This window comes from Rousettus aegyptiacus, unplaced genomic scaffold (genome assembly GCF_014176215.1).
Source record: "Rousettus aegyptiacus isolate mRouAeg1 unplaced genomic scaffold, mRouAeg1.p scaffold_m13_p_4, whole genome shotgun sequence".
In the NCBI taxonomy this organism is placed as follows: Eukaryota; Metazoa; Chordata; class Mammalia; order Chiroptera; family Pteropodidae; genus Rousettus; species Rousettus aegyptiacus.
In genome coordinates, this window is record NW_023416307.1 from 113,005,758 (window position 1) to 113,033,230 (window position 27,473).

A 27,473-nucleotide genomic window follows, 5' to 3' on the forward strand; every position below is an offset into this window, starting at 1 on the left:
GTTTGAGAGATTTTTTAAAAATGAAAAAAATTCTCCCTAAATTCCTCAGACTGTGGCAGTTGACAAGCTGTGACCATGACAGCCATTTTTTTTGCCTTTTTTTTTTTTTTTTCATGCTTAAATCTCCTCATATCATTCCCTGGTTCAACATTTTGAATATCTTCTTGGGCACAATCAATACACAATCTATCTAATATACCTATATATTTTGTATATGTTCTCTTCTCTAGATGTTAATGAAATCCTCTTATTTCCTTTTCTATATGTTCATGATTTAAGATATGAGTTCTGTTGCTCTTTTAATTGACTTCTTATGTAAGAATAGAGGTATTAATAAGACAGAAAAAAATAGACCCTTATTAAAGTGACTTTCACAATACCTACTTTTCTCTTTTATTTTTTCTTTTCTTTCCTCCTCCTCTTCCTTCTATTGTGGGACACATATGCTAAATGAAAAAAAAATTGTGAAGATAAGGAAAGGTGTTGGTTAATTTAAGAAAATTAGTAAAAGTTAAAAATATTATTTTCAAAATGTGTAGCCAAGATGTTTATAGGTCAAGAGGATTTACTATGTTAAGAAACTGTGGGTCAACTCTGTTCTAACCTTTTTTCAGCAGTATGTGATTTTTTTTTAAAGGTTCAATGAAAAGCTCTTTATAACTCATTTAGAAGTTGGGAGTTGAAGTCATTGGTAACTAAAGAATCCAGAGTTGACTGAGGGGAAAGTTAAGGGTTTCTTCTCCTCTAGGTATAAGATATAAGTAGGGTATAAGATGTGAGGACTACAAAGTGTATTGCAGTACACACACACATTTGTACATGTAATATATGTCTAAACATCCATCTGTCCATATATACATATGTACTTAAAAATATGGTTACTTTAGACTTGGGTCTAAAATTCCAAGAGATTTTATATAGGAAAATCATACTTAACTTACAGTAAACTCTTATAAATATTCTACTTAGATATTTGTAAATCTCATTAATAGCCAAGTTATATCTCAATAAAGAGAAGAAATCTGCATCATATTGATATTTATCTATCTATCTATATCTATCTATCTATCTATCTATCTATCTATATATATATATATATATATAAATGTGTGTCATCATCCAGAGATACCCATTAACTTTTTTATCTGTACCTATGGAAGCCTACGATTATATTTTTACTTTAACGAAAAAAAAAATATATATATAAAGATAAATATCAATATGATGCAGATATATATATCTATATATTTTTGTTAAAGTAAAAATATAATCGCAAAGCTTCCATAGGTACAGATAAAAAAGTTAATGGGTATCTCTGGATGATGGTATTGTGGACAATCATAATTATCTATATAGCTTTTCAAGTTTTTTTAAAAAAATAATGAGCATGTCTCAATTTTATAGTTAGAAAAATACTGATTTAAAATGACTCTCATTTAAGAAAGCTCTTAGCTTTTAAAAGTTCTTTTCCATAGCCTTTTCATTATTGCTGTTCTTTTTATCTACAGAGTTCTTATAGCTCAGAACTCAAATGAGTCACTAAGGACAACTCCCTATATTCGTCAGTTTGGGATGCCATAACAAAATTACCACATCCTGGTGGCTTGAAAAACAAATTTATTTTCTCAAAGTTCTAGGCTGAAAGTTTAAGATCAGGGTACCAGCATAATAGGGTTCAGGTGAGAGCTCTCTTTCTGGCTGGCAGATGGCCTGTGTGTGTGTGTGTGTGTGTGTGTGTGTGTGTGTCTGAGACAGAGAGAGAGAGAGAGACAGAGAGAGAGAGACAGAGACAGAGACAGAGAGAGAGACAGACAGACAGACAGGGAGAGAGACAGACAGGGAGAGAGGGAGTGGAGGAGAGGCAAGGAATGAGAAAAAAACAGACTTTCTTGTGTCTATGAGGGTATTAATCCCATTATAAGGGCCCCATTCTAAAGACCCTGTGTAACCTTGATTACCTCTTAAAGGCCTCATTTTCAAATACCATCATAAGGGTTAAGGCTTTAACATATGAATTTTGGAGGCACACAAACATCTAGTCCATAGCACTCCCCTCCATTCAAACTGGAAGTATACAAAATTTTTAGAAATTGTATCTGAAATAGAAAAAGACCATCAGGCTATACATAAAACCTTAATTAGAGGGGATTTTTCCCATTTTTTTATGAGTTTAAAGTGTATTATTTTTATAACTGGAAAAAGTGCAGTAAGTATTATTTTTAAAGGAAAATGGAATACTACAGAATGTAACATTCCTTAATAGTGTTGCAGACTTCAGGATCTCTTTTATTTCATCATCGTGGAGTTTTTCTGAGAATTAGTCAAAGTGTCTCCAGTAATTAGAGCACTTGGATCTTGCCACGTAGTGGAGCTCGATAAGTAGCTTTTGCTGCTCCTTGTTTTCCTTTTAATGAAAGATGACAGTGTTAATGATAATTGTAATATTACCACATGAGACATATCTTTGGGTATATATTATAAAAAAGTAAAATAGGAAATAGCCACAAAGTCAGGACAGACAGATTTGTTGCTAGGTTTTTAAACTAAGTTAATTATAAATTGAATAGCCTATTAAATGTCTTTACTTTTAGAACTCTTAATTTTTTAGATTAAAAAGATAAATTGTTAAAAAAATGAGTTAGTAGCTCATTTTGAATTAACTTCAGTTTTAAATAATATAAGCTCCTTGATTTTGTACAATAAAATGGCAGGTGGATGCTGATAGTGAGAAAACTTTCCACATGTTTTATTCCAAAGACTGATTTGAATCTAATACTCAAGTTGGGGGAGTGGTTTTTTACCGTATAAGAGCTCTTTCTTCTCTCCTTTCTAATGCGTCATTTCTTATTATGCTCTATCTTGTATGTAGAGTCTCTTATTTCCTTTTTTTTTTTTTAAACAATCTCTATGGTTGTTTTTTCCTCAATTAATTCCATGTTCTAGTTTTTTGACCCTGTAAATCAATAGGTTAGAAATGCCCTGCAAAGTAGAATTTTTTTTTTTTTTTTTTTTTTGCCATGCAGGGAGCTGACTGCTTGCCAAATAAATCATGACATTGTGATATATTATTTCCAGTTGCTATAAATTTTTAATATTTAGTGTATCAGTCATCCTAAGTCAAGTTTCAGTTACTTAATTTCACTTCCGTCTACATATTAGATGAGAATCCTTTTTCTCATTAGTAGATTTTAATTTCCTTTCCTCTTACAGTCAAATTCCAAGCATGCCTTATAAAACGAGCCACATAATATACACATGAGCAAACCGTTTTTGTGTTTACAAGTAGACCCAAGAATATACACTGGTAAACTATGTCCTAAATCATAAATTTGTCCACTTAAATCATTTTTAAGGTTTAACAATTTAGATCACTTTTTTCACTGTTGCTTTGATAAATTGATTTCCAGATATTAGACAAACATATCTAGGGAACACTGTTGTATTGAGACACAATCATTATTGGGAGCTTAAAAAAGAATCTCACAAATGAGCCTCAGAAGTGAAAAAAAATTGTTCTGAATTCAGGGCTATGTCTACACCATAGTTAATATGTCACTACCAAAATTAATTTCTGAAATTCTGTTTCGATGATACTGAATATTTTTTCTTTTTCTCCATTCTCTCTCCTTCTTTTCTTTTTCTCTTTTTCTTTATTCTTTTTCCCAATAGGACACAAAAATTGCCTCATTGGAGCGAAACATAAGGGATCTTGAGGATGAGATCCAGATGTTAAAAGCCAATGGTGTACTGAACACTGAAGACCGTGAAGAAGAAATCAAACAAATAGAGGTTTACAAAAGTCATTCCAAGTTCATGAAAACCAAGGTATGGTCCAGAGTTATAAGCTTTTATACTCTAAGTATGACTGGAAAGTTACGGTTTCCATATGTACTTTTCCTAAATAACTACCATAATCAACCTCTTCGATGGTAGGGCCAGAAGAGGCATCACCAGAAGGAGGATTTATGTGATATCATGAAATATATGGACAATAAAGAAGAATGCAAAGATTTTTAGTTCAGAAGCATAGGTTCCAAAGGAAATCAAGGAAAACCTTTGGTAGAATTTCTACTTACTAAAGGTTCAGGATTTTCTAATGAGTTTCTTTGATCATGCTCTGTCTTGGGAATTAACATTTATTTTTAATAGTCCTTTATCTTCCCAATTTCATGAGTTCTTATAAGTTTGCTATATTTTTAAGGTTTCTATATTTGCCAAAATTTTCGTCCATCCCTAGAAGGCGATTTTTCTCAAAAGGTGTTGATCTTAGAAGCCAATTTCACTGATCTCAATGGTGTGAAGACATTTTGGTTTTAGCATAGTGTTTTAAGACAGATGTGATTTTGAGTCCCAATGCTGCTACTTGCACACATTATTCAACCTCTCTAAGCTTCAGTTTTTTCATTTATGAAATAAGGATAAGAAAAAGAATAGTACCTATATCATTGGGTTCTTTGGCAGTTCCAAGAGATTATGCATTTACACCACTTAATCCAGTAAATGCTAGGCATCGTTGTTGACAGTGATTATTATTGTTATATGTTGCTATAGAATATAAGATATTATTTTAGTAAATCTTTCCATTAATTTATTTTACTATTGCCAGTTTTAAAGAATTTGGCTTATTTCAAAATTAAACTGGGCTGCAAATGGACCATGCACCTGAACATCTATTGTTTTTACACATGCATAATTATTAAATTTATGAATAGCCCAAACAGATCTTTTGAGACTTTGAGGTGCTTTTATTTATTCCTCTCTTTAAACCATTTTGCTTTTGTAAATTATAACCACATCAATTAAAAAAAATTTTTTTTCTACCACTTGCTCTTAAATATTCTCATTCTAGTTCTAGGTTTTACTCTTGTTTCTTGCCTTATTATATGCAGCAGAATTGCAAATAATACAGAGTTCTGTGAGAAAGCAGTGGGAGTAGGGAGAAAAAATGATGGTTATGATTTTTATCTATTGTGAAATAAATGCATACTCATTGCAGAAAATCTGCGAATTATGGGGAAATAATATCTAACATCTACTTCTCCATATATTTATGTGTGTGTACCTATGTGTACATCGTTTTTTTTCCTGTGGGGGGGGGCAACTGTGCTTACTTCTGCCAATTTTCCATTTGTAAGCTGTTGTTGAGATTATGACTAAAATTTTGGAACAAGGAGTGGAGATATGAGAAGGAAAATATCCAGTGGATCTGACTCTAATACCTATTTTTCAGGGACTGCCACAAAATGCAGAATGAGTTTTGCTGCTCAGCCTTGCCTTCTGGTTTCATTTTTACAGTCCTTCTTTCTCAGAGAGTTGAGCTGAGGTACAGCAAGCACAGGAGTAGGGTGGCCTGCAGACAATGATCAAATCTCTCTGGAAATGAAGACCAGAGGCACAGATATGAGTGAACTCATGAAGTTTGGGGGAAATTATTGTTTTGGGTTAACTTTTCCTCCCTACTCTTTCATTGAATGGTGGGAGATAGTTCGAGCCTCTTCTACAAATGAAACTGCCATGAATTTGTAAACTTCACCCCTTGCCATGGACTCTGTCCAGGTAAATAAAATATTTATATGGTCTTCAGCAAGTTAAGTCATGACCTTTGTTGGCTCACGGTTGTCTGAGAGACCATCAATCCTTGACTTAGTTTTAACTTTTAATGGCTAGTTACTCTGAAGGGTTCCAAGTGGTCTGGTCAGAAGAATGTTTGAGGAGAGTCTTAACTGAGTACAATGTAAAGGCTGAAGACTAAAGCAGACCCTGGCAAAGCTCTAGCCTGACCTTGCTAGCTGCATGACCTTGGGGAGTGACTTAAGTCACTCAACCACACTTTCCTCTTCTATAAAATAGGGACAACACCACTAATCAGAGAGAGTGACGCCAAAGATTAAATTAAATAATATAGTTAAAGTGCCTAGCTCAAAAACATAGCCGTTGACCTTTAACAAATACACAGCTATTCCTTCAGCAAAATGGATTTATTCAGAAGCAACAAAGAATTACAATTCAGGAGGTGGAGTCTAAAGTTATACCCCGCAGAAGTATGGACTGTACAGACAAAGAAAGTGAGAATTTTACCAATTTGGGGAGGGAGGGGTGCTCTTGTAAAGGAAGCGTCCATTGGAGGAAACTGGAAGTTCAGAAGTACAGTGACTTTTCATTGGCTGAGTTATGACAGCCTCCCATTGGTTGAGCTGTTACTGTGTGAGGAGGAATGCTCTTCTCCCTGCTGTGGTAGTAAAGTGTTATCACTTCCTGTGGGAGATGCGAGGTTTGCGTCTTCATGTTGAGGTCAGTTGAGCGACATGCACCTTAGAGTTTTCTAGCCTCGCCGCTCCATTTTTTGAGGTTTTTGTTTATTTTCACACAGCTAATAGTTATGCCCATTATTATTGAAGAAGTATAACCAACTATAATAAGAATGTTTAATTAGACTAATGGGGAAAAATAGATTTCTAAAAATGAGTTCTTATGTCATTCAGATATCCGGTATAGACTGATAAAAATTAGCTAAAAAGTGCTCGTAAGAGTTAGTTTTTTAATACTGTGTCCATTGAAAATGTGTTCTTATTGGATTGAACCATATTATTTATTGCTCATACTTCATACCATTACTTCAGTTACTTATTTTTCCCCTACTTTGAGAGGGAAGCTTGATTTCGTATTTAAGCCTAGGAATGGCCGAACAGATCTATCAAGACAAAGCTATTGCTGAACATTCAGCCGCGAGTGCTTGTGTTTTGTGCTTTGTGGGATCCCTTAGGCTGTGCAAACTGATTCCAGCCGGGTAAAACATTTAACATGAAACTTGTTAAATTTTAGAGCATGGATCAATAGCCTCTAAAATTGGATCACTAGCATATTTCATGGTCCATTGTGGCCCATTTGAATATTTTTTCTACAAGGTTTATGTTAATATATTGCTTGTCAAAATCACAGATATCTGAGGAGTTAATTTTTGCAATAGTTGATTACACACATTGACAGAATTGTTTAATATCACCATTGGGGTCTCTTGAATTCTGTCATTTATGCAGAGTTGTATAGACAGAGCAGTCATTGGTGGAGTTTGAATATTGCAGTCCGCATAGACTTACTAATTGTTTCTAGCACATGGCACTGAGCTAGCTACTGAGGGGGATTAAAAGTAGTGCATGTTCAAAGTATTTCCGGCTCCCTCATACCACTTAGGAAAGTAGGAAATATGCTCAAAAACTACCCTGAAGTGTTGATGAGAGTTCCCTTCTGGCTGGAGCAATGCAGGTTGTTTAGGTTTAGAATTAGTGTTTTTTGTCTAAATAGTCAGATTGGCAAAACAACAATAACAAGTCTGGTGAAGAATGCAAACTTTGATCAATGCCAGCGCAAATCTAAAAGGATGAGTAAAGATAACAGTCCCACTCCCAACTCCACACAGATAAGGGATTATGAAGAACTCAAGTCTATGTGAAATGGCACATTTTCCAAAAAAAGAAAAGAAACATTTGATTTAAATTGCAAAAACCTAGAGGCTCTGAAACTTACTTGAGAAATTGATAAGTAATTGTTAAACTCATGAGGTTTACGAAACTTACTCGAGAAATGGATAAGTAATTGTTAAACTCATGAGGTTTATGCAGGCAGTGATAGAAATGGAAATCAGAAAGTGACTTTGGATACGAACTAGCAGAAAATGCTAGCTTTGAGGCTGGAACAGTTGACTCTACAAACTTGTTTTAATGGTTTCAAAAGACTCAAAGAGTCATGGTAGAACATTTCAGAAATTCTGATGAAATGCTGCATAAGGAGGGGAGTTGAATTCTTTGGAAACCAAGCCTGAAATTGTATCTAAATATTGTTAGTTCTTGTTGCTGTTTGTAATGAACATGTAGAAAGCTTTTAAGAATGATCCAGGTAGCTTTTCTTATACTAGTGTTCTTTAGAGGGGCACTCTCAAAATGACCATTTTTTACAAAGACTAGACTTGAAGGTGCTCTTTAATCTGAATATTTAACAGAGGTCCAAAGTGTGTTTTATCATGATTATTTGGAAGTTTCCTATTTTTAAAATAAAAAAAGATAAGATAAAAAATTTAACCCTGATCATGAAAAAAATCCCTAAAATTGTTCACATATTTATGTTTTCATTTGCTTATATTTTTAAAATATTTAGCTAAAAATTATTTTCATGATCCATTGGTGATAAAATTGACTCAGCATTTGATTCCTCTTCATTAATAGGGCATGATGTCAAATTCATTTCAGTCTCAATATGTAACGATTTGCTCCTAGTAGGTAATAAAGGCAGCTAATAATAATTTTTATATACGAACTCATTTTTAGATGCAGAAGTATCTCGAAATAGATGATTTAAAAATTTCCAGTGAAAATTTAACAGTGACTTGTGGTATGAACAGGAAATGCTGCTTGCATTAATTATTTAGATGAATTAAGCGAGTAGGTTGGAGGGAAAGGAAGTATTCTTAATAGCCATGTGAAAGGGCATGCACTTCCATTTTGATACTGAGCAGATGGCTGGGACTGGTAGGGCCTCTTGAAAGCTCTGTAATTAAATTAAGTAGCAGTGAATACCTAAATTGCTTTTATAAATACGATATCATAAAAAACCCATGATGTCACATTTTTAGAAGCTGGAAGGTGAATTACAAAAGTGTAAAAGCAGAGCTCAGAATCTCAGCTTGTGCTAAGGCAGAAATACTAGACGTAGTCTGCCAGGGTAGAAATTCCTGCATCTTACAAGCCCTTTGGCATATGCACATCGCCCCTGAGACCTGAGACTCTGGGAGACCTCCTGAGCTGTGCAATACTTCTGGTTTGAAACTCCATTTTCTACCCCAACTCAGAAGGCTTAGAGGAATCAGACTTGGAGAGCAAACTAAGAGGCCATGAAAGCATGACTTACCTTCAGGAGTATTGTTAAGCCTTCAAGAATGGAATGTAACATAAATAATTGTTTTTCTGATAGGGAAAGAAAGATAGCATCTCCTGTTCTGTACGAGGCTTTGTTCTTGGTCTAATACATTTTTCATCTGCTGATCCAAGTACTTCTATATTAGCCACTCGGTGTGTTTTCGTAGTTTGCCAAAGACACCACTCCGCTGTCTGAGATTGCTCCCTTTATTTTAATTTGTAACACGTTTTCTTATTAACCTCCTATGGATTGCAATCCTCCTAACCCAAATTGCATGATAATAAGCATACCATTTTCTAGACATGAGGGTTGTATCTGCAGTGAAAAAGAAGCTGTTTTACTTGGCAGAGTAGTTTTTTTAGGGTGTTGGTTGTGTCACAGACTTAAGTGGTGGAAGAACTTTCAGACGAGATGAAGTGTGTCTGATGTCCACATGGACTTCATATAAAGCATGTGATGTAATTCCGATTGGCTTTCTTCTTGCCATCATGGAGACAGACCTTCCCCCAGCTTCAGTTCTCATGTATGTTCGATTGCATCACTTTCCATTTTTATTGAGTTTATGGCTATAAAAGAAGCCAAAGGCATATTTTTATGGAAGAGTATGATTTTTTACCCAGTAACAATATTCCCCTTAGAAAAGCCTTTTTCTGTTATTGTCTGCATAAAATATTTATTTAAAATTTACCTCATGGCAGTGATAGTCTGAAAGCTATTTAAAGCAACTGCCTATTTAATATTTATAGACTGAAATAGTTTTATCTTTATCAATCTATTTTTATTGAATAAAGTAGGCGTATGAGAACCTGCCGTCTTATTCCTTGCTATTAAATACCAATCCATTGATCAAGTTAATGTAATTCAAATTCCTTTTTCAATACCCAACTCTCACACTAGATTTCTACTCTGATATTTGTAGAAATTAGCACAAATCAGTTTTTTCACGATAAACATCATCTTTGCTTAGTCATGTAGAGTTGAAAATTTTTAAGCTTTATTTTCAGATGAATCAGTTTCATATGTGGAATCAACTATATACTATGCTGTCAGGAACAACAACATGTGATTTGGGGCCATACCATCCCCCCTACCCCCTCGAGAAAAGTACTGATCACAACAGATTTAATTTTCAAAAATAATTTTAGATAAGTCTAATCCTGAGTTTTCATCTTTTTATTTATATTCTATTGTATGAGGGAGGGAGGGAGGAGGGGAGTCAGGGACGGAAGGTGAGAGAGAAAGAAAGATTGAGAGTACTTCTTGTTCCAGATAAAAATAGACTAACAAATCATTAAATTATAACAATAATAATGTGGTTCATGGATTGCGTGTATCTGAGCAATGTTGCCACCTGCTCGCATATACTGGGAGCACGTTAATAATCAATCATGATTCTCTCCCAGTGAACTTACTTTTAAGCATTCTCAGAATCGTTCTCAAGACTATCTTCTGGCCAGCCACTACCAAACCTTTCTAATAAATTGTAAAACCTAAACACTTCTGAAGGTGGTGATCTCACTTAGATAGACAAAATGCGATATAGTCATATGTTGACATATCATTCAATGATAAAAGGGAATGAAGTACTGATACCTGCTATAGCATGAATGAACCTTGAAACACTGTGTAATGTGAAAGAAACCAGTCACAAAGTACCTATATTGTATGATTCCATTTATATAAAATGCCCAGAATAGGCCTGTCTATAGAGACAAAAAGTAGATTATTGGTTGCCTTGGGTTCAGAGTAGAAGATGGGGAATGGAGAGTCATTTCTACTGGCTACAAGGTTCTATTTTGAGATGATAAAAATGTTCTAAAATTTTATTGTGGTGGTGATTGCATAATCTGTGAATATACTAAAAACCATCACTGTACTCTTTAGGTGAATTACATGGCATGTAAATTATATTCCAATAAAGCGATTAAAAATTCAGCTAATGAAAAAAGGACCACTGCCGTTAACGGAGTAAAATCGCAATGATAGTTTAACTTCTTATTAGCTTATGTTGGTCAGAAGATAGTGGAACAAAATCCTTAATGTGCTGAGAGGAAGTATCTCTTACCTTAGAAAATTACATTTAATACTTAGCAATATTCAAGGAAAAAAAAGAATGAAATTTTTAGGCAAAAATTGAGTTTTCATTAATAAACTCCACTAAAGGAAACTTTAAATGATAACTTTTCAGGCATAAGGAGATTCCTTATGGAATATCTGAGAAGCAAGGATGAATACCAAATATATCGACAATGAACTGTAAAATGAACTGTAAAATAATAATGATAAGTTGAAAACAACAGAAGAAAGAACTAAAGTACATGACAACAGTAATGTATAGGTGAAGAGAGTGGTGACTGGATTTAAATTATCTCAGGATCCTTATATTATTCAGAAAGAAGATAAACATATAAATTGAATTTAGACCTAAATAAGTTAAAAATATAAATGTGTTTAATTCCTAGGATAATCTAAAGATTAGAAATAAATACCATAAACAAATGAAATAAATATAAATAAAAGTGCAACTTCGAAATTATAAAGGTGAAAAATAGAATAAGAAAAAGGTCATTCAAAACAAGGCAAGAAAGAAAAGAAATGGTAGTACATATAGAAAGCACAAGTTATGATGGTTGAAATAAAATCACATGTATCTGTAATGATAATAAATGCTCCATTTAAATTTATCAGACAGGATAAAAGAATATGGGTATATGCTATTTATAAGAGATATCTGCAACATAAAGATAAATTAGAAATTAAAAAGACATGCTAGTCAAATATGAACCATAAGGAAGCTGTTGTAGACTTTAAGACAAAGAAACCATTTTTAGAGCTAAAAAATTGGCAGAACTACATGGAAGAATTCATTATTTCACCATTAGAGTGAATATTTTTAACCTATCCTTAAATAATTAACATGAAGATGAAGCAGATTAAAAGATCAAAATAAGGAAGACTTAAACTACTCAATTAAAAGTGTTATCAAATGCCATGCACATATATAGAATATTACATCAAACAATAATTGGATACATTTTTCAAGCACACAGTATACAAAGTGCATTTATGATAACTGACCATATACTGTATCATAAAACAAGATACACCAAATTTCCAATGATTAGTATCAAACATGCCATATTCCCTATTCACAAAGCAAGGAAGAAATAAAACCACAAAGATAACTAGGAAACATGCATGTATTTGGAGATTAAGAAGCATACTTCTAAATTATTCATGGGTTAAAGAATAAATAATGGAGATTAGAAAATATTTAGGACTGAACAATAATATCAATACTACATATCAAACTAGTGGGACTGAGCTAAAATACTGACAGGGAAATGTAGAGTCTTCAGGCTTATTACATATGGAAAGAAAAAAGGCTGAAAATTAGTGAGATAGGCATCTAATTTTATAAGTTAGGAAATGAAAACATAAATGCAAAAATGTAGGAGGAATGAAATAATTTAAAAGTAAGAGCGGAAACTAATGAAATAAAAAATAAAAATGTTCAATGATCGGCACAGCCAAAATTGGCTCTTTGAAGAGCCAGTTGACATGACATGCCTCTCTGCTGAGATTCATCAAGAAAAAAGGAGTAAAAATAAAGAATATTAGGAATGAAAAAGAATATATATTCATGGATGACATAGATACAAAAACTAAATGGTTTTATGAAAATTTCTTGCCGATAAAGGTGAAAATTTAGATGAAATTAAAAATTCCCAGGGGGGAAAATCTTTAAAATTGGCTTTAATAATTAGAAACACAAATATTCCTATAATCAATAAAGATGGATGGAGTAAGTAATGGTCTTTGGAAAGAGAAAATACCAGCCCCAGATAATTTTGCTAGTTAGGTCTAATGAACCTTGATGGGAAAAATTTCAATTTAATACAAATAATTTCAGAACACATTGTAAAAAGGAACACTTCCTACTTAGAAGACTAAAACCTGACCGAGACAGCACAAGATAGGAAAATTATATACCAACCTTACCCATAAACATAGATAAAAGATCCTGACAAAATATTAGCAAGTTGAATCCATTAAAATATAAAAAATATCATACATTATGACTAAGTGAAGTTTTTCGTTTTAATGTAAGAGGTTAATATTTTAAGTCTATTTTGTAATTCATTACAATAACAGTGAAAAATATGATAAATCGTGATATAGAACAATGTTTGATAATATTAAACATTCTATAATGATTAAAAAAGACTGTCGCCAAAGTTGTAATAAAAGGGAAATTTCTGAAACCTAAGAGTACCTATAAAAAGCTAAAGCAAATATCTAGCTTAATGATAAAACACTGCAATTCTTCCCCTTAAGACCAGGAACAAAAAGAAGGAGCTACCATTTTTACCAGGCACCTCTCTCTGTCTTGGCCTCTATGTGGCTATACCAGCCACATAGGCTTTCTCACAGCACAGTGGTTGGAGGATAACTTGATTTCTAATATGTTGGCTGGCTTCCAACAGGAAGCTGAAATTGACATTCCTTCTACATGCTGGGGTCAGAACAGGAATACTTGACACTTTTGCTGCATTCAGCTTGTAGAAGCAAGTCACAGTCCAGCCCAGATTCAAGAGGAGGGTAAATAGACTTTAGTTATGAGGAGCAGCATGTGTGTACAGGTAGGAAGAAACTGATGACAGATAACTTTGAAGATCATCTGCCACAACTCTTGTCAGACTGGCAGAAATGTAAATGGCTAGTGATATAAGATATTGGCAAAATGTAGAGTGGTTAGCACACTTGCACAGTGCTTAACACTATGAACATTACTATAACTGCTTTGGAAAATACTTTTGTCTTATCTAGTGAAGTTGAATATGTGCATACTATGTGGTCCAGCAATTTAACTCCTAGATTATTTTTGCTATGTGTACCAGGTGATGTGTATAAGAATGTTCAGAATAGTACTTTCTGTAATATCAAAAAAACCTGGAAACAAATTCAAATGTCTATCAACAGCAGAATGGACAAATAAATTGCAGTGAAGTCTTAACAATGGAATACTGTTCTTCAATGAAAATAAATTGTACATATAATAATATGATATAATATTCAAGACAAAGATTATGTTGAAAAAAGCAGACTGCTAAAAAAAAACATAACACAAATACAAACCTAAATAGTACTGAGAACTAAATAGTATATTATTTACAGATGCAAAACTAAATATACATTATTTACAGATGTAAAACTATATGGTAAGACTAAAGATGAGCAAGAAAATGACCAGCACAAAATTTAGAGTGATAATTATTTCTGAAGGGGGAAAGGAAAAAAAGGGTTGGAATAGGTAATTCTAATGATCTCTTTTGGTGAATTGGGTGATGGCTATTTCTTGTATTTTAAAAAATACTTTATATATATTTATATTATTTTATATTTTCTTAGTATTTAATATAAGTCAAAACAAAACCTCCAATGCTTACTTTTTGAGGGGGTGAGTATTCTCTTTAGTTAAATGATGCCCTGTGGATTAGCATAGAAGGTCCAGGTTATGTCATGGGTTAACTATCTTTATTCGTTCTCTATTGGATCTTCTGAGGACCATGGTGAATAGACGTTTTGATTTCATGGATGAATAGTAGGTTTGACCAGGAAGTGTTTATTCCACTGTGAACCTTTGTTTTCAGTGGGGTGGAAGTTGGAAGGCAATCTGTTTTCTATACGGTAGGCCACTTCTACAGAACCTCCCCAGAAACCAAAGACTGTATGACTCCCAAGGCCATTTTTTAAAGCAAACTCATAGCTTGCCTTGTTGGAATAACGATCATCGGCTGTTGAAAATTAAGATAAATCAGTAGTTCCCAAATGTAGAGAGTAGGAGCTGCAGCTTCTGATTTCTTACAGTTTTGCTGTTTTACAGATTGATCAGCTGAAACAGGAACTTTCAAAGAAGGAGTCAGAACTTCTTGCCTTACAAACAAAGCTTGAAACCCTTAGCAATCAAAATTCAGATTGCAAGCAACACATTGAAGTGCTTAAAGAGTCGCTTACTGCCAAAGAACAGAGGGCTGCCATCCTTCAGACTGAGGTAAGGAACTGTCTCAGGATTCTGTGCAGCAGATGTTGAATTGATAGAAAATGTCCTACCTGAATCGCTTCCTTTAGAAGGTACCTTATCCAAACCCTTGGGGCCAGATGTATTTTGGGTATCATATATTTGGGGATTTTTGCATGTATATGGATTGTATAACACTCCCAATGGGGTTGCAGCAATAACCAAAAAGCAAACACACATGGATATTATGTAGAAAAAAAAAATTCACACTAATGTAAGATACAGACTATATAATTAACCTCTTGTCAGTTTGTGTCAGGTTGTGCTACTAAAGGAGTTTGCTTCACACTTGGGAATTTTTTTTTTCATTATTCAGAGCTTTTTGGATGTGGGAAGCACAGATAAATAATCGGGTCTTGAATAGTTTTAGTTTTATCAAAAATCATGTAAAAAGTCAGAATGTCATTCATGTACCCTCCTTTGCTGTGTATCTGTATAGTTCTACCTGCAGGCACCCACGGTTCCAAAGGTTTCTTACATGCTGAGGAGAATCCTCAGTTTTTAAGATTCTTTTGCCCATTGAAGAAAGTTGGTATTCTGTGAGTTTTTAAAAAGAAATATTGGTTTGTTATTTCTTATTCATACTTAGAAGAAAAACAAATATATGTTACTGTTTTATTTCTTTGCTTCTTCTCATTGGATTAAATTTTGGGGGCTGCTAAAGAATACAAAACACAAGCTAGTTATTGCATTAATAAAATAGTTGACAGAAAAATTATTACATGTGGGCAATAGTAAAGAATGTGGTGAATCTCTGATTTTTTTTGTTGAGGTAGTATGTTATATAGATCACTTTAGGAGAAAGCAGTCTAATTGAGATGCATGTTCCCTTTGTGCTTTTTGAGCCATGTCTTTGCATGTATATATTTTTGGGTCTGTGGGGAGATTTGGATTTTCCTTAGGAGTTAATGGGGCCAATCAATAAATAAGTTTGTACCCTCAGCCAAGGTGCTAGACAGTGTCCACAGGAGAAAAGAAACAGATTCCAGATTGAATGAGTCTTGGTGTGGACCCAACTCAGCCCCTATACACTTGACATTGGCTAATAGGCAGCTATTTGATTCAAACCAAAACAATCATTTTTTGGCCTCAATGATTTAGATATTCACATTTAAGAAATATAAATTTCAATCATGTACAGTTCCATTGTGAATGTGGAAGCATGAATATTTTTTAAGGCAAAATTTAAATTGTGCCATAAATGAAGGTAGCTTGAATCTCCTTTAGAAGGTAGCAGAAAATAGTGACTAAAACTGTGCTATGTAATACTATAGCCACTAGCCACATGCATTTATTCAAATTTAAATTAATTAAAATTCAGTAAAATTTAAAAAGTAGTTCCTTAGTCACACTAGCCACATATTAAGTATTTAATAGTCACATGTGGCTAATGATTGCTGTATTGGATAGCACAACTGTAGAACATTTCCATTTGGCACTTGTCTACAACAGGGGTTGAATACTCTGACTTGTGGGACAAATCCTGCCCTCTGCTTGTTTTTGTAAATAAAGTTTTATTAGAACACAGCTATATTCATTTATTACAGTTGTCTTTGGCTGCTTTCCTGATATAACAGCAGAATTTGTAGCAATGGAGACTGTGTGGCCCACAAAACTGGTAATATTTACTCTTAGGTCATTACAGAAAAAATTTGCTCACTCATGGCATTGTGATTTTGTTGGAAAAGGGTTGAGTGGGAATTGGAATGTGTCTGGCTTTATCTCTCTCTAACAGTCTTACTCTGAAGTGGGCCAGATAGTTTGTTGACCCTTGGTCTAGAGCACAGATTTTTTTCCACATTCGTTATTCACAAAGCAACTAATTATATTCACAGTTGTCTTAAGATGGCAGTCATGCCAGCATTACTAATAAAGTTAGTGTGATTGTGCTGCTGTGTAGGGGGCAGGAGGAAATTTAGGAAGCAAGGTAGTCTATTGAGGTTTTGCCCAAACAGGCAGTCAGGCTTCTTGATGGATCCTCTCTAAATGAAGGAATGAGAAAAGTCAACTTGGAAAGGCCTCATTTCCTTTCTCTCACTACCTTGCACTAATGAGTACTGTGTTCCCCAGCCTATTTCCCTTTTCTTATTCTCTCCTCTGTGTTTTACCTCTCTTGAATTAATGAATTCCAAATTAGACCTATGTATGTTTCATGAAAAAGATAGTGATGACATTATGTGGTTAGCTTCTATGTCATGTTCAATAATTAAAGTGATCTAATAAAGAGGTGGTGCTTTGAAGTAGAAAAAAAAATTATTCTCCATGTGCAGAGAAAGTGAGGTGATTTTCTAGTCTTCTGCTTTGAAGTTGGGAGTGTGAAATTAATAATTTTATCAGCTGGAAACATCCGAAGAATTTTCTTTTGCCTTTTTCTTCTCTTAAGATCTTTGTGAATGAAAATAGAGAAAGAAGTTACCCAATGATGTCCATGTCTTAGAGGAAGCAGTTTAGGTTAAAATTTGCTCTAATCATAGGCAAAAAAAATTTTGGCAACAGGATAAAATACATTGAAGTGATTTTCCCACTTCTTAGAGAAACAGAGGGAAATAAGAGTCTTTCTATCTTAGTGGGTGAATGAATATTCAGTAGGTGAGATATATTATGTTTCATTATGCCCCATGACAAAAGACTTGAGTTTAAATTTATATGAAAGATGTGGTGCTCATCCATAAAGGTGGTTAAATGTGATAACTCCTTCCAATTTGATTACTGAGCCAGTCCTGATAGATTTTGCCAAAGCAGAAGAGGGCTTTCAAAGCAGAAATGGAAGAACCTTGCTGGTTTCTCTGGAAAAACTGTGCCATCAACTGGCTTTGGCTTCTCTTTTAGAATATGGTATAGATGACAGATGTCCCTGCTTTACAGTTCATCTGTGTTAGGAAGACTTTTGCTACCAAAGACTTTGCATTTGGGAGGTGGTAAGATGAAGAGTGGGACAAGGGGCGGGAGGCAAGTTGTCTAGGTTTGTGGCTATGTGGCTTGGCTTGGTTTGTTTTAACTTGTACAGATGCCCAGCTGCTCTTTGACATGTGTGCAATAAATCAATGGAATAATAATTATACTCAGAGGGATACACCACATAGATCTTAACATAAGTTTTTACTTTTTAAAATAGCTTCAAAGGACCCCAAGGCCAAGTTTTTTATTTTGTTACGTCCCTTGATGTTTTTTATGTGCCAGCTTTTCCCCATCCACCAACACATTAATTATGTGGCAGTAGAGATAATAAATTGGCTCTGTTCAGCACCTTGATTTTTCTGGACTTCAACAAATAATTACAAAATATCAAGAAATTAGGAAGAAGATAGGCCTAGCTATTATTTTATGGTCTGAAGTAAAATGAAGAAGAACACAGCATTTAGAAGAGGAAGATGTGTAGAGGTACTTCAGCCTCCCTATTGAATAACTGTGACATGAATAAGAGTTGAATTTCTCTGAGCCTCCATGTCTTGATCAATAAAATGGCAGTCATTGTGCCAACCTGATGAATCTGTGTGAAAAGTTCTTTAACTTTCGTAAAGGGTTTTAGCCATAAATTCTGTTGATTATTATCATTGCTGTTATTATTATTTCTATTGTATATCAAGGATGTTTGGGGAATACTCTGCCTCACTTCTTGTCATCCATTCTGTGTGTTCTACCTTTGTGGGTCTCCTTTGAATTTTTGGTTGTCTACATCTACTGAGCTCAAACTTTTATATTTCAATCGAGTCATTTAGTCTCAGAATGATACAGAGAAATGAAGATACTGTGAAAGTACAGTTTATTTTGTCCTATCCTAAAATTAAGAGAAATCTTTCTATTTTCTGGAAAGTACACTTTCTGCCAGTACAGTATGGTTTTGAAACGGCCAGACGTGACAACTCTTTTGCATGTTTTCTGGAAGATGTATTATATGACAGATATATATATTGCTTGCTGTTATACTCATTTCTATTTCAAATGGGTCAGGGTAAACTTGTCTAAGGGTAAAAACTTTTAATTAACAAAGAATGTAGAGTTTCGTGTTCATGAAGGCCAGGGGCAACACTTGTTGGTTTGGTTAGTGGCAGTTCCATAACAAAGGTCCATAACATTTTTAATGTAATCAGTATAGAAGAAAATATCTTGCAATTTATAGGCTTGTTCCCAGAAAAATTTACTTCAGCACATACACACTCATATTTACATGTAATAATGTAAATAGTTTCATGCAGTTTACAGATGCCCTGAAGCATTTCCAAAAGTTTCACAATAAAGATTCCTGCTCTATAGATTTCATGCATTTTTTTTTCATTCAACACATATTTTCTGAATGATTACTGTGTGCCTGATATAGTTTCTGCTCTCATCCAGCCAAAATTCTATTGGGCACGTGAATATATGATACAGAACTGATTAATAACACCATAAACACTCAGCAATTTCATTATCACTGGTTACTAATAATTACACGCAAAATCTTAATTGTATGTCATCTTCCTTTTGTTGTTTAAAAACATAAGTAAAGGAAGGAAAGAAGATAAGAAGAAATGTTTAGCTCCTTTGAAAACTAAGGTATGCAAACTGTATGAAATTTCCATTTATATCTCTTATAATGGAAAGCTAATATTACTAAGGTGATTACTCTGATAATGTTAAGATTTTTGTCCACACTCAAGCAGGTTGACTCTTTTTGAAAGAGGGAATGCTATTTAGGGGGTTACAGATACTCTGCTGGGTTGATTATTTCAGGAGTTACCTTATCTACTTAGATACTTCAGTTGACTGTTCTTCAGACAGACTCTTCTCTCGGCTTGTCTGAATGAGTGAGGTATATTATTGGATAATATTTTATTGAGCATCTATGATGTGCAAGGTGGTGGATAAGGTGGGACTCATAATCTCAGGAACCATTGGTCTTGCACTTTTTAATTTAATTTTATTGCCCAAATGTCTAGTGAGTATCTTGTGGCTGGCCTACTGAGTTCCACTGTACTGTACTGTAGCTAAGAGTTTTCAATGTAATACTTTATATTTTAAACTTGAATTATAGCTTGTGAAGTTGGTACTATGACCTCTTTTTTAAGATGAAAAAAATGGAGGTTCAGAGAGGATATGTAACTTGCTTGAGGTTGTGGTGAGTGATAAGGCCTGAGTTCCCAAACTCTGAACTCTTAACCAGAAGTCTAGTGCTTTCCACAAGTCCCAGTGCATCAAGGGCTTCCTTTGTGTCAAGGAGCTAACATACAGTATCACATTTAATCTTTATGGAAAAGTCTATAGCAAGTTTTATAATTCTGTCTTAAAAGTTGAGTTCATGGGGTGAGGGGAAGTTTCAAGGATACTTACTAGATATAGCCCTGTACTGGCTACAAAGAGCATAAGAATGAGTAACTATGGGACCTAAATCCTCATAGTAACTATGGTTATAATAACAGCAGCACTGAGACTATAATATTGGAGAGTATTGCCTATTCTCTAGAGAGGGTAACATTTTGCAGAAATCTAGAATCCTACTTTATTAAGAAGAATTCGTTGTATAATATTTAGTTTTTATTTCTTTAAAGATGTTTATGATTATATATACACATATATTCATACATGCATGCACAGTTTTAAAAAAGTAAAAGAAGGGAAACAGTGTTTTACTATGCTTTCTCTGTGTTGGAGACTCAGGTGATCTTGAAATTATCTATGGTGCACGTATTCTACATTTGTAATGTGAAAAGTTAAATGCATTTTTTAAACAGAAGTGGCGATGATCATTTTTTCAGAGAGGTTGTACAAGGTGCTGGTGGAGGAGGAGGTTTTCTGAGCCCATGGCAGCAATTTTTGGTCTCTGAGTCATAGATGATTCAGTGTGATAACACAACCAGAAAGCAGACTTGGGTTGTCAGTTTTCAAGATGAATCATAAAAAACAAACTTTTGACAATGAAAATGTTGTTAGTACATGGAGAAAATAACAAGTTTTATGGGTCCTTGTTTTTTGATTTATTCTCATTAAGATGAGCCCTCGGCCCCAGGTGAGGCTAGGACTCTTGGGTATAAAGGTCACCATGACAAGGAGTCAGGAATGCTTCGTGGCCTCTCAGGACTATGGGACTAGATGCATTCACACAGGGCTTTGCAAACTATTCCAGATACTTAAGAAACTTTCTCCTGAATTCATATGTTTTGACAAGAAAGTTTTTTAAATGGATGGAAACAATATTTGACATAATATGTAAGGTGGATTTACAAGGAGTGCTGCTTTACTTTTAAACAATAATTTCAGTTTTCAGTTTTACCTCCTGCCATAGTCCTCTTTAATCACCTTAGCAATTCAAGAATAATATGTGAAAATAGGCAACAATGTTGTGAAAAATATGTAAGGGGGAAAAAGGATACCTGATTTAGTGGAGTGACCACTTCGTGAGTTATATAGATCTCTAATCACTATGCTGTACAATGGAAATGAATATATTATTGTATGCCAACTATAATTGAAGAAAAAGTCATTGAATTGTACAATGTAAATATGAACAACTACTTGTCTATTATACTTCAATAAAGTGGAGGAAAAAGAGTAATATATGAAATGTCCTTTCTGAGACAGACTTTTGTTTAATGCCCTTCATAATCACATTTAAAAATGAGGTGCTTTTTAAAATGTTTATTGCATATGACAAAACCAACTTTTAAGACTATCAAATTATCTAGTGCTGTACCAGGGTGCATTGTCTCATTTTGAAGAGCTGCAAAAAATTTCTTTAAAATTAACGAATTAAGGGACTTGGTGAAAAAAATATACAAAACAAAATCCTAGTGTCACTTGTATTTTTCCATTCTAATCCAGTCATTGGCTTCACATTTTTAAATGTTTTTATTTTACTGGGAAAGGCATCATTTGAAATTTTTATTGATAACACTCTTAACTGCAAGAAAAAGACATAAACCTGAAAAGCTGTAACTATCATGGTGGCCACAATTGGGAGGTCTGCAAAATGGTTTATTACCAGTAGAAAAAAAAATGTTGGGAACCACAGTCGTTATAGGGGTCACCACCTCTGCTATGTGCATTTTATTTTTTTTCCTTTTCATTTTGAGGGTATGTATGATGGCAATGCCAAACTACACACTTTCCCCTCCTCTAATGTCTGTGGGCTTTGTTTTGATTCTCTCTTTATTAATGATGTGAAAAATTTGGGGTCACATAAAAATGAGCCAGGGTCAGGCTTTGTGGGTCCCAGAGTACTGAAAATGTTCTTCTATCTAGCTAGTGAAGACATTGTTTAAAGGGGCCACATTTTACTTTCTGAAATTTTTAGCTGTTTTGTAGATTTAGATATCTTGGTGAACTTTGAAAGGCAGCCCTATCCTCTTGCTTTCTTAAGGTAAAAGATGAAGACTTGTGGAGGAATAAAAATGTGGTATACTTGTTGCCTGCAGTTCCATGGCAGTTTTTGCCTACTAAATGATGATGCAGGTAGCTACAGACATTACTTTTTTCCATAGGTCAAGAGTCTAATACTTTTGTTGTTGTTGTTGTTGTTGTTGTTGTTGTTGTTGTTGTTGTTGTTGTTCAGGCCTTCAGAGAATGCCTTACTTAACACCTTTTTAGTATAAAATTGATTTTGACTTCATAAACACAGGTGTTCAGTTAGAATCTTAATGAACTGTGAAACAGTTAGATGTCTAAAAGGAAATTCTATAAATTGTGAACATAGCTCTGTCAGCACACTAAATGGATTAGGAAAATTCATTGTCTGCCTTGTAACTGAACACCGACATGATACGTGGACATGAATTAGTCCTGAAAAGCCAATAAAACGGAGGAAAAAAGTTGAGTGGGTTGCCTTTCCTTCTTACCACAAATAAATGCTAGTGCTGAAGGACTGGAAATCAGAATGGCTATTCAGAAGACGGCCAAGAAGGAATACATATGAGCAGACAACACAGAATTTATAGAGTAAAACCACAAACACCTTATTTTCCATTGTACTAAAATAATGATATTTTACAGTACTCATTTTGTATGTAACTCTGCTTTCAATTTTATATTGTTACTGCAGCTCAGATCTCATTATAAGTGTTCCAATAAAAATCCCTTTTTAATCAAAAACTTTCTAATTCTTAGCCATTGTTAACTTATTTTGAGCAACTTATTTTTCTAGTGAAACAGAAGAATTTGCCCCCTCCCTCTTTTTTAAGCTCTTCTTTGTGATGTTATTTAACTTGTGTGGCTAAAATGTAATTAAGATAACTGAATCATTTTAATTTACACATTAAATCCTGTCATAATCTGCATCCATTGTTTTGGGGTATAAAGATGGAGTCAGAGCCCTTTATATTCTTTGAAGGAAAGGAAATAGATCATTAGTACTTTTGTTTGATTTTACTTTAGCTTGAAAAAGGCATTGTTTATAGTGTATTAAGCTGCAACTGTTAGTGACAATATCATATTAGCCATTGTCTGTGAGAAAGTACATGTCTACTGGTAAGGGTTACTAGTGAATGATTTGCAGGAAGAAAAGAATGTATTTCTGCCCTATCTGTGGGAAACTGGATCACCACTTTAAAAAGGAGATGACAGAATTTAGAAGGAGGGAAAGCCAACAAAACTCTCACTGACCTCCAAGCTCACATTCTTTCTTTCCTTTTTTTTTTTTTTTTGGTATGAATTTTATGGAAAACAGAATTTATTAAGTACTTCCATTCATTTTTTTCCCTTCTGGGGGGCACCATTTGGAAATAACCAGTTTACATTGTGATTATGTTCTCCTGACATTGGATCCACATTTGTAACACTTGTCTCCAATTCCTTTGGAAAAAGGCTAACATTTGCTGTGGTTGGGTTTCTTTATGTGTATATTTACACACCAAACCAAAATCTAAAGAGTGAAGTTAAACCGTAGGGCTTCTGCAAGAATCTTTTACCCATTTTCATTGAACTTTATTGTTTTTTAAAATTAAATACCGTTATTTATTCCATATAGGCATATATTTTCCCTCATTAAAAATGCATCTCGAGGTAATAAGTTGTGTTGATAAAGATCATTTTAATCCTAGGAGTTGTTTTTATTGCAAGTGTTTCAATATTGAAGTGTATGAAATTTATTTTCTTGCATTATTTTTTATTATTTTATTTACAAATGTAGGTGATTTTATATTTCCTTATGATTATAATAGAATTATGTTTGGCCTCTAAAGTGCTACTTAGCAGTTGTTAATTTGAAACTGGACAGATCGTTAAGTTGTGTCACTACTATCTGGTCAAATGTGAAGGAAAAGAGAAGATCAAATTTCTCATTTACTGAGTGTGAGACTTTAGCCTAGTGCTAGCAAAACTGGGTATCAGAAGGGTTAGCTCTCTTCTTAGCAATGACCACCTTTGACAGTTATTCTGGGAGCAGTGTAGGAAGAAGGGAAATGCATGACCAGGATAGCTGCTTGGGATTGCCAGAGATCTAAACCTTAGCATTTGTCAACTCTTCAACCTCATTCCCATCCAAAACCAAGAATACATTTGCAGAAAGATGTACATGAATATTAAAAATTTAATTTGAAATAATTTAATCACATTTGCACTTCTGTTTGTGTGTACGTGTGTGTGTGCATGTGTGTATGTGTAAGAGAGAGAGAGACAGAACACTAAGATATGAGAATTAAGTATACAGTATCATTTTTGTAACCTTTTTTTTTTAGATGTCCAGTAGATTATTTATAAAGTAACTGCTGTGTTAGGCATGGTGCTAGGTGCCAGGAATACAAAAGTTAACAAGAGATAAATGTTGCCAACATTATCAATAATATGATTATTGAAAGAAGTTTAAGAATTGTTTGTAGCTCTTTTTCGTCTTTGAGTATCCACTAGAATTGATTCATGGAAGATTCAATCTAGTGGACTGTTGGTTACTTGAAAGACAACCCCATAAAGACCTTGGCTGTATAATAGGCCTCTGAGTAAACCTATGAAAGTACCTGAGAGAACTTGTTCTAATGCTTGGAGCTCTTTTCATTTACAGATCTTTAAATTTTCAAGGGTCACTTTTTTGGATGAAATCTCTAATACAGGTTGTATAGAACACAAAAATATAATCTCATTTCTCAGGGACATTGTGGCCTAGCTGGGTTTTCATTAATTTGCTGCACTTGAGTATTTATTTTAACCCTTTATTAACCTAATATTTTTGTAGAAAGAAAACATCACAATATAAGCTTCTTAAAGAAAATGATCCATTGGCTTTTTCTCTTGGGTATATGAGCTCTGAGGGCAGTGCCTAGCACAGTATAGGAACTCCAAAATATTTGTTGGATCTGTTCTTTGATTAATTGATTGATCTATTTAAATTTTTACTATTTTTCAATTAGAGTTGACATTCTTGTTGGATCTGTTGTTGCTCTCCTGTGTCATTGGAGATGTAGTGAGAGAATTAGATGAGATATCACATCATGATAGGTATGGAAATATCTAGTCTTAGGTTATGTGTTAATACTGCTATTAGGAAAAAAATGGATTAACTCCTCTATCAGTTAGGTATGGGGAAAACTTTCCTAGCCATGAATCAACATCTGGTAGCAATAATGTATAAGACTGATAAATTCAATGCCATAAAATAAAGAATTTTTGCATGGCAAAAATCATAATAGAGTAAAAAACTAATAACTAGGGTGATATGCTTATACGTTATGCTGCAAATAAAAGGTTCATATCCCCAATACATACAGTTTTTAACCAAAGGGCCAACAGCTCTGTAGAATAATGGGCCTGATATACAGATTGTATTCAGAAAAATAAATGTAAAGGTGCTTAGTTTGTGATGCTCAACCTGACACATGGTAAGAGAAATGCATATTAAAACTATATCGAAAAAAAATTTTTCACTTATTAGACTGGCAAAAATACAAAGACTTGAAATGTTTTCTATTTATTGGTAAGACTGTGGGGAAAACTAGCCCTCTCATAATATTGCTGATTGGAATAAAAAATGGTATATCTGCTTTCAGAGGGGAAACATCTAGCAAGTTATACATGTTTACCTTTGATTTAACAATCTCAATTTCTATTCTAGGAATAGATCCCAAGGATACACTGGCAAAAATATAAGATATACAAAACTGTTCAATTTAACACTATCTATGATAGTAAAGACTGGAAACAAAGATGTTTACCAGAAGGGAACTTGTTGAATAAATCACTGTGATGCATAAAATAGACTAGTATGTAGCTGTGTAAAAGATGAAGAATATTTCTATGTACTGATATAGAATGACCTCTAGGATATATTGTTAAGTGAAAAAAAAAAAAAGGTAGTGAAAATGTATAGGTATGCTACTGTTTACCTAAGAGATTTTGGGAATACAAATATTTAAACATACACACACACACACACCCTGCCTAGACCATCTTGTCCTGCCAGAAAGCAGGGAAGCTATCAAAGGCTGATGGGGCATATCAAAAAGACTCAGAAGCAAATAAAAAAAATGTGCCCACCGGACAAAGAATTTAAATATCAGTAGCACATAAAATATGCTTAAGTACATGAGTTCAGAGTGATAACTAAAAAACCCCAAGACCTATTTTGTAAATTCTAGAGAACCAACATATTTTTTTAAAATGGTAAACAGAAGAGAAGAAACGAGCACTCATTGTAACTCTTTTTATATAAATGGTATTTCATGGTAGTCAGAGTTGACCAAGAGAAGAATCTCTTTATAGAAATATTCTAGCTAACAAACGAAGAAAGAATGTATGATAGACCATCACTATTTTGCAACTTCTAATGATTTAATGGATCTGGGGATTGAGCTTTAATGGATGTCACATCAAATATTACATGCCTCTTGATAGACATATGTTCTATTGCCAATGAAGCAGTCTTGCCAGAAAAATCAAATCTGAATCTTACTGGAAATACAGATGACAAAGAGGAAATTGGCAAACAACTGCAAAGGGATACACCAAGCAAGCTCCCCACCATAGGACAGATGACTGTGTTTTTATTTGTTTATTTTTAATCAACAAAAGTTTTCAAGAAAAGGGAAACTGAAGATTAAAGAGCTTAAAAGATATATTAACCAATCATAGCATATGAACCTTATTTGGATCCTGGTTCATATAAGCAAAATGGTAAAATTGTGAGCCAACTGGAGAAATTTTAAGGTTGAGTCAATGATAGTAACGAATCATTGGTAAATTTTTCTAAGCGATGATGGATTTTTTTATTTAAAAAGAGTCATTTTAAAAACACTAAAATATAGATGAAGTGATATAATATCTGGAATTTGATTTAAAATAATTAAGAGATTGGAGGATGGTTGGAAGAAACAAGTAGCTATGAGCAGATACTTGTTGAAGTGAGAAATGGGTACATGGTGATTCATTATATATTTTCTGTACTTTTATAGGTATTTGATATTTACACAAGAAAACATTAAAAACAAAATAAAGATAAATGAGTCAGTGGCCTGCATAGGCTCTTTGAATTTCGTTCCCAGTGACATGGATATGCCACAGGATGCCTCTCACCTACTTTGGA

At 33.9% G+C, this 27,473-nt stretch overlaps 1 protein-coding gene across 25 annotated transcripts in view; it reads left to right on the plus strand.

The window, feature by feature from the left end:
* The window catches only part of ERC2 (ELKS/RAB6-interacting/CAST family member 2), an 895,762-nt gene that overhangs the window by 293,230 nt on the left and 575,059 nt on the right, over positions 1 to 27,473 (plus strand). For all 25 annotated transcript variants that reach the window (XR_004950478.1, XR_004950467.1, XR_004950465.1 and 22 more), the window contains 2 exons: positions 3,670 to 3,825; positions 14,798 to 14,965. Coding sequence is in view for 7 of the 25 variants with exons in the window: in XM_036219345.1 (XP_036075238.1) it covers positions 3,670 to 3,825; positions 14,798 to 14,965 (324 nt within the window). In the remaining 18 variants the exon portion in view is untranslated. The remainder of the gene's footprint in view (positions 1 to 3,669; positions 3,826 to 14,797; positions 14,966 to 27,473) is intronic.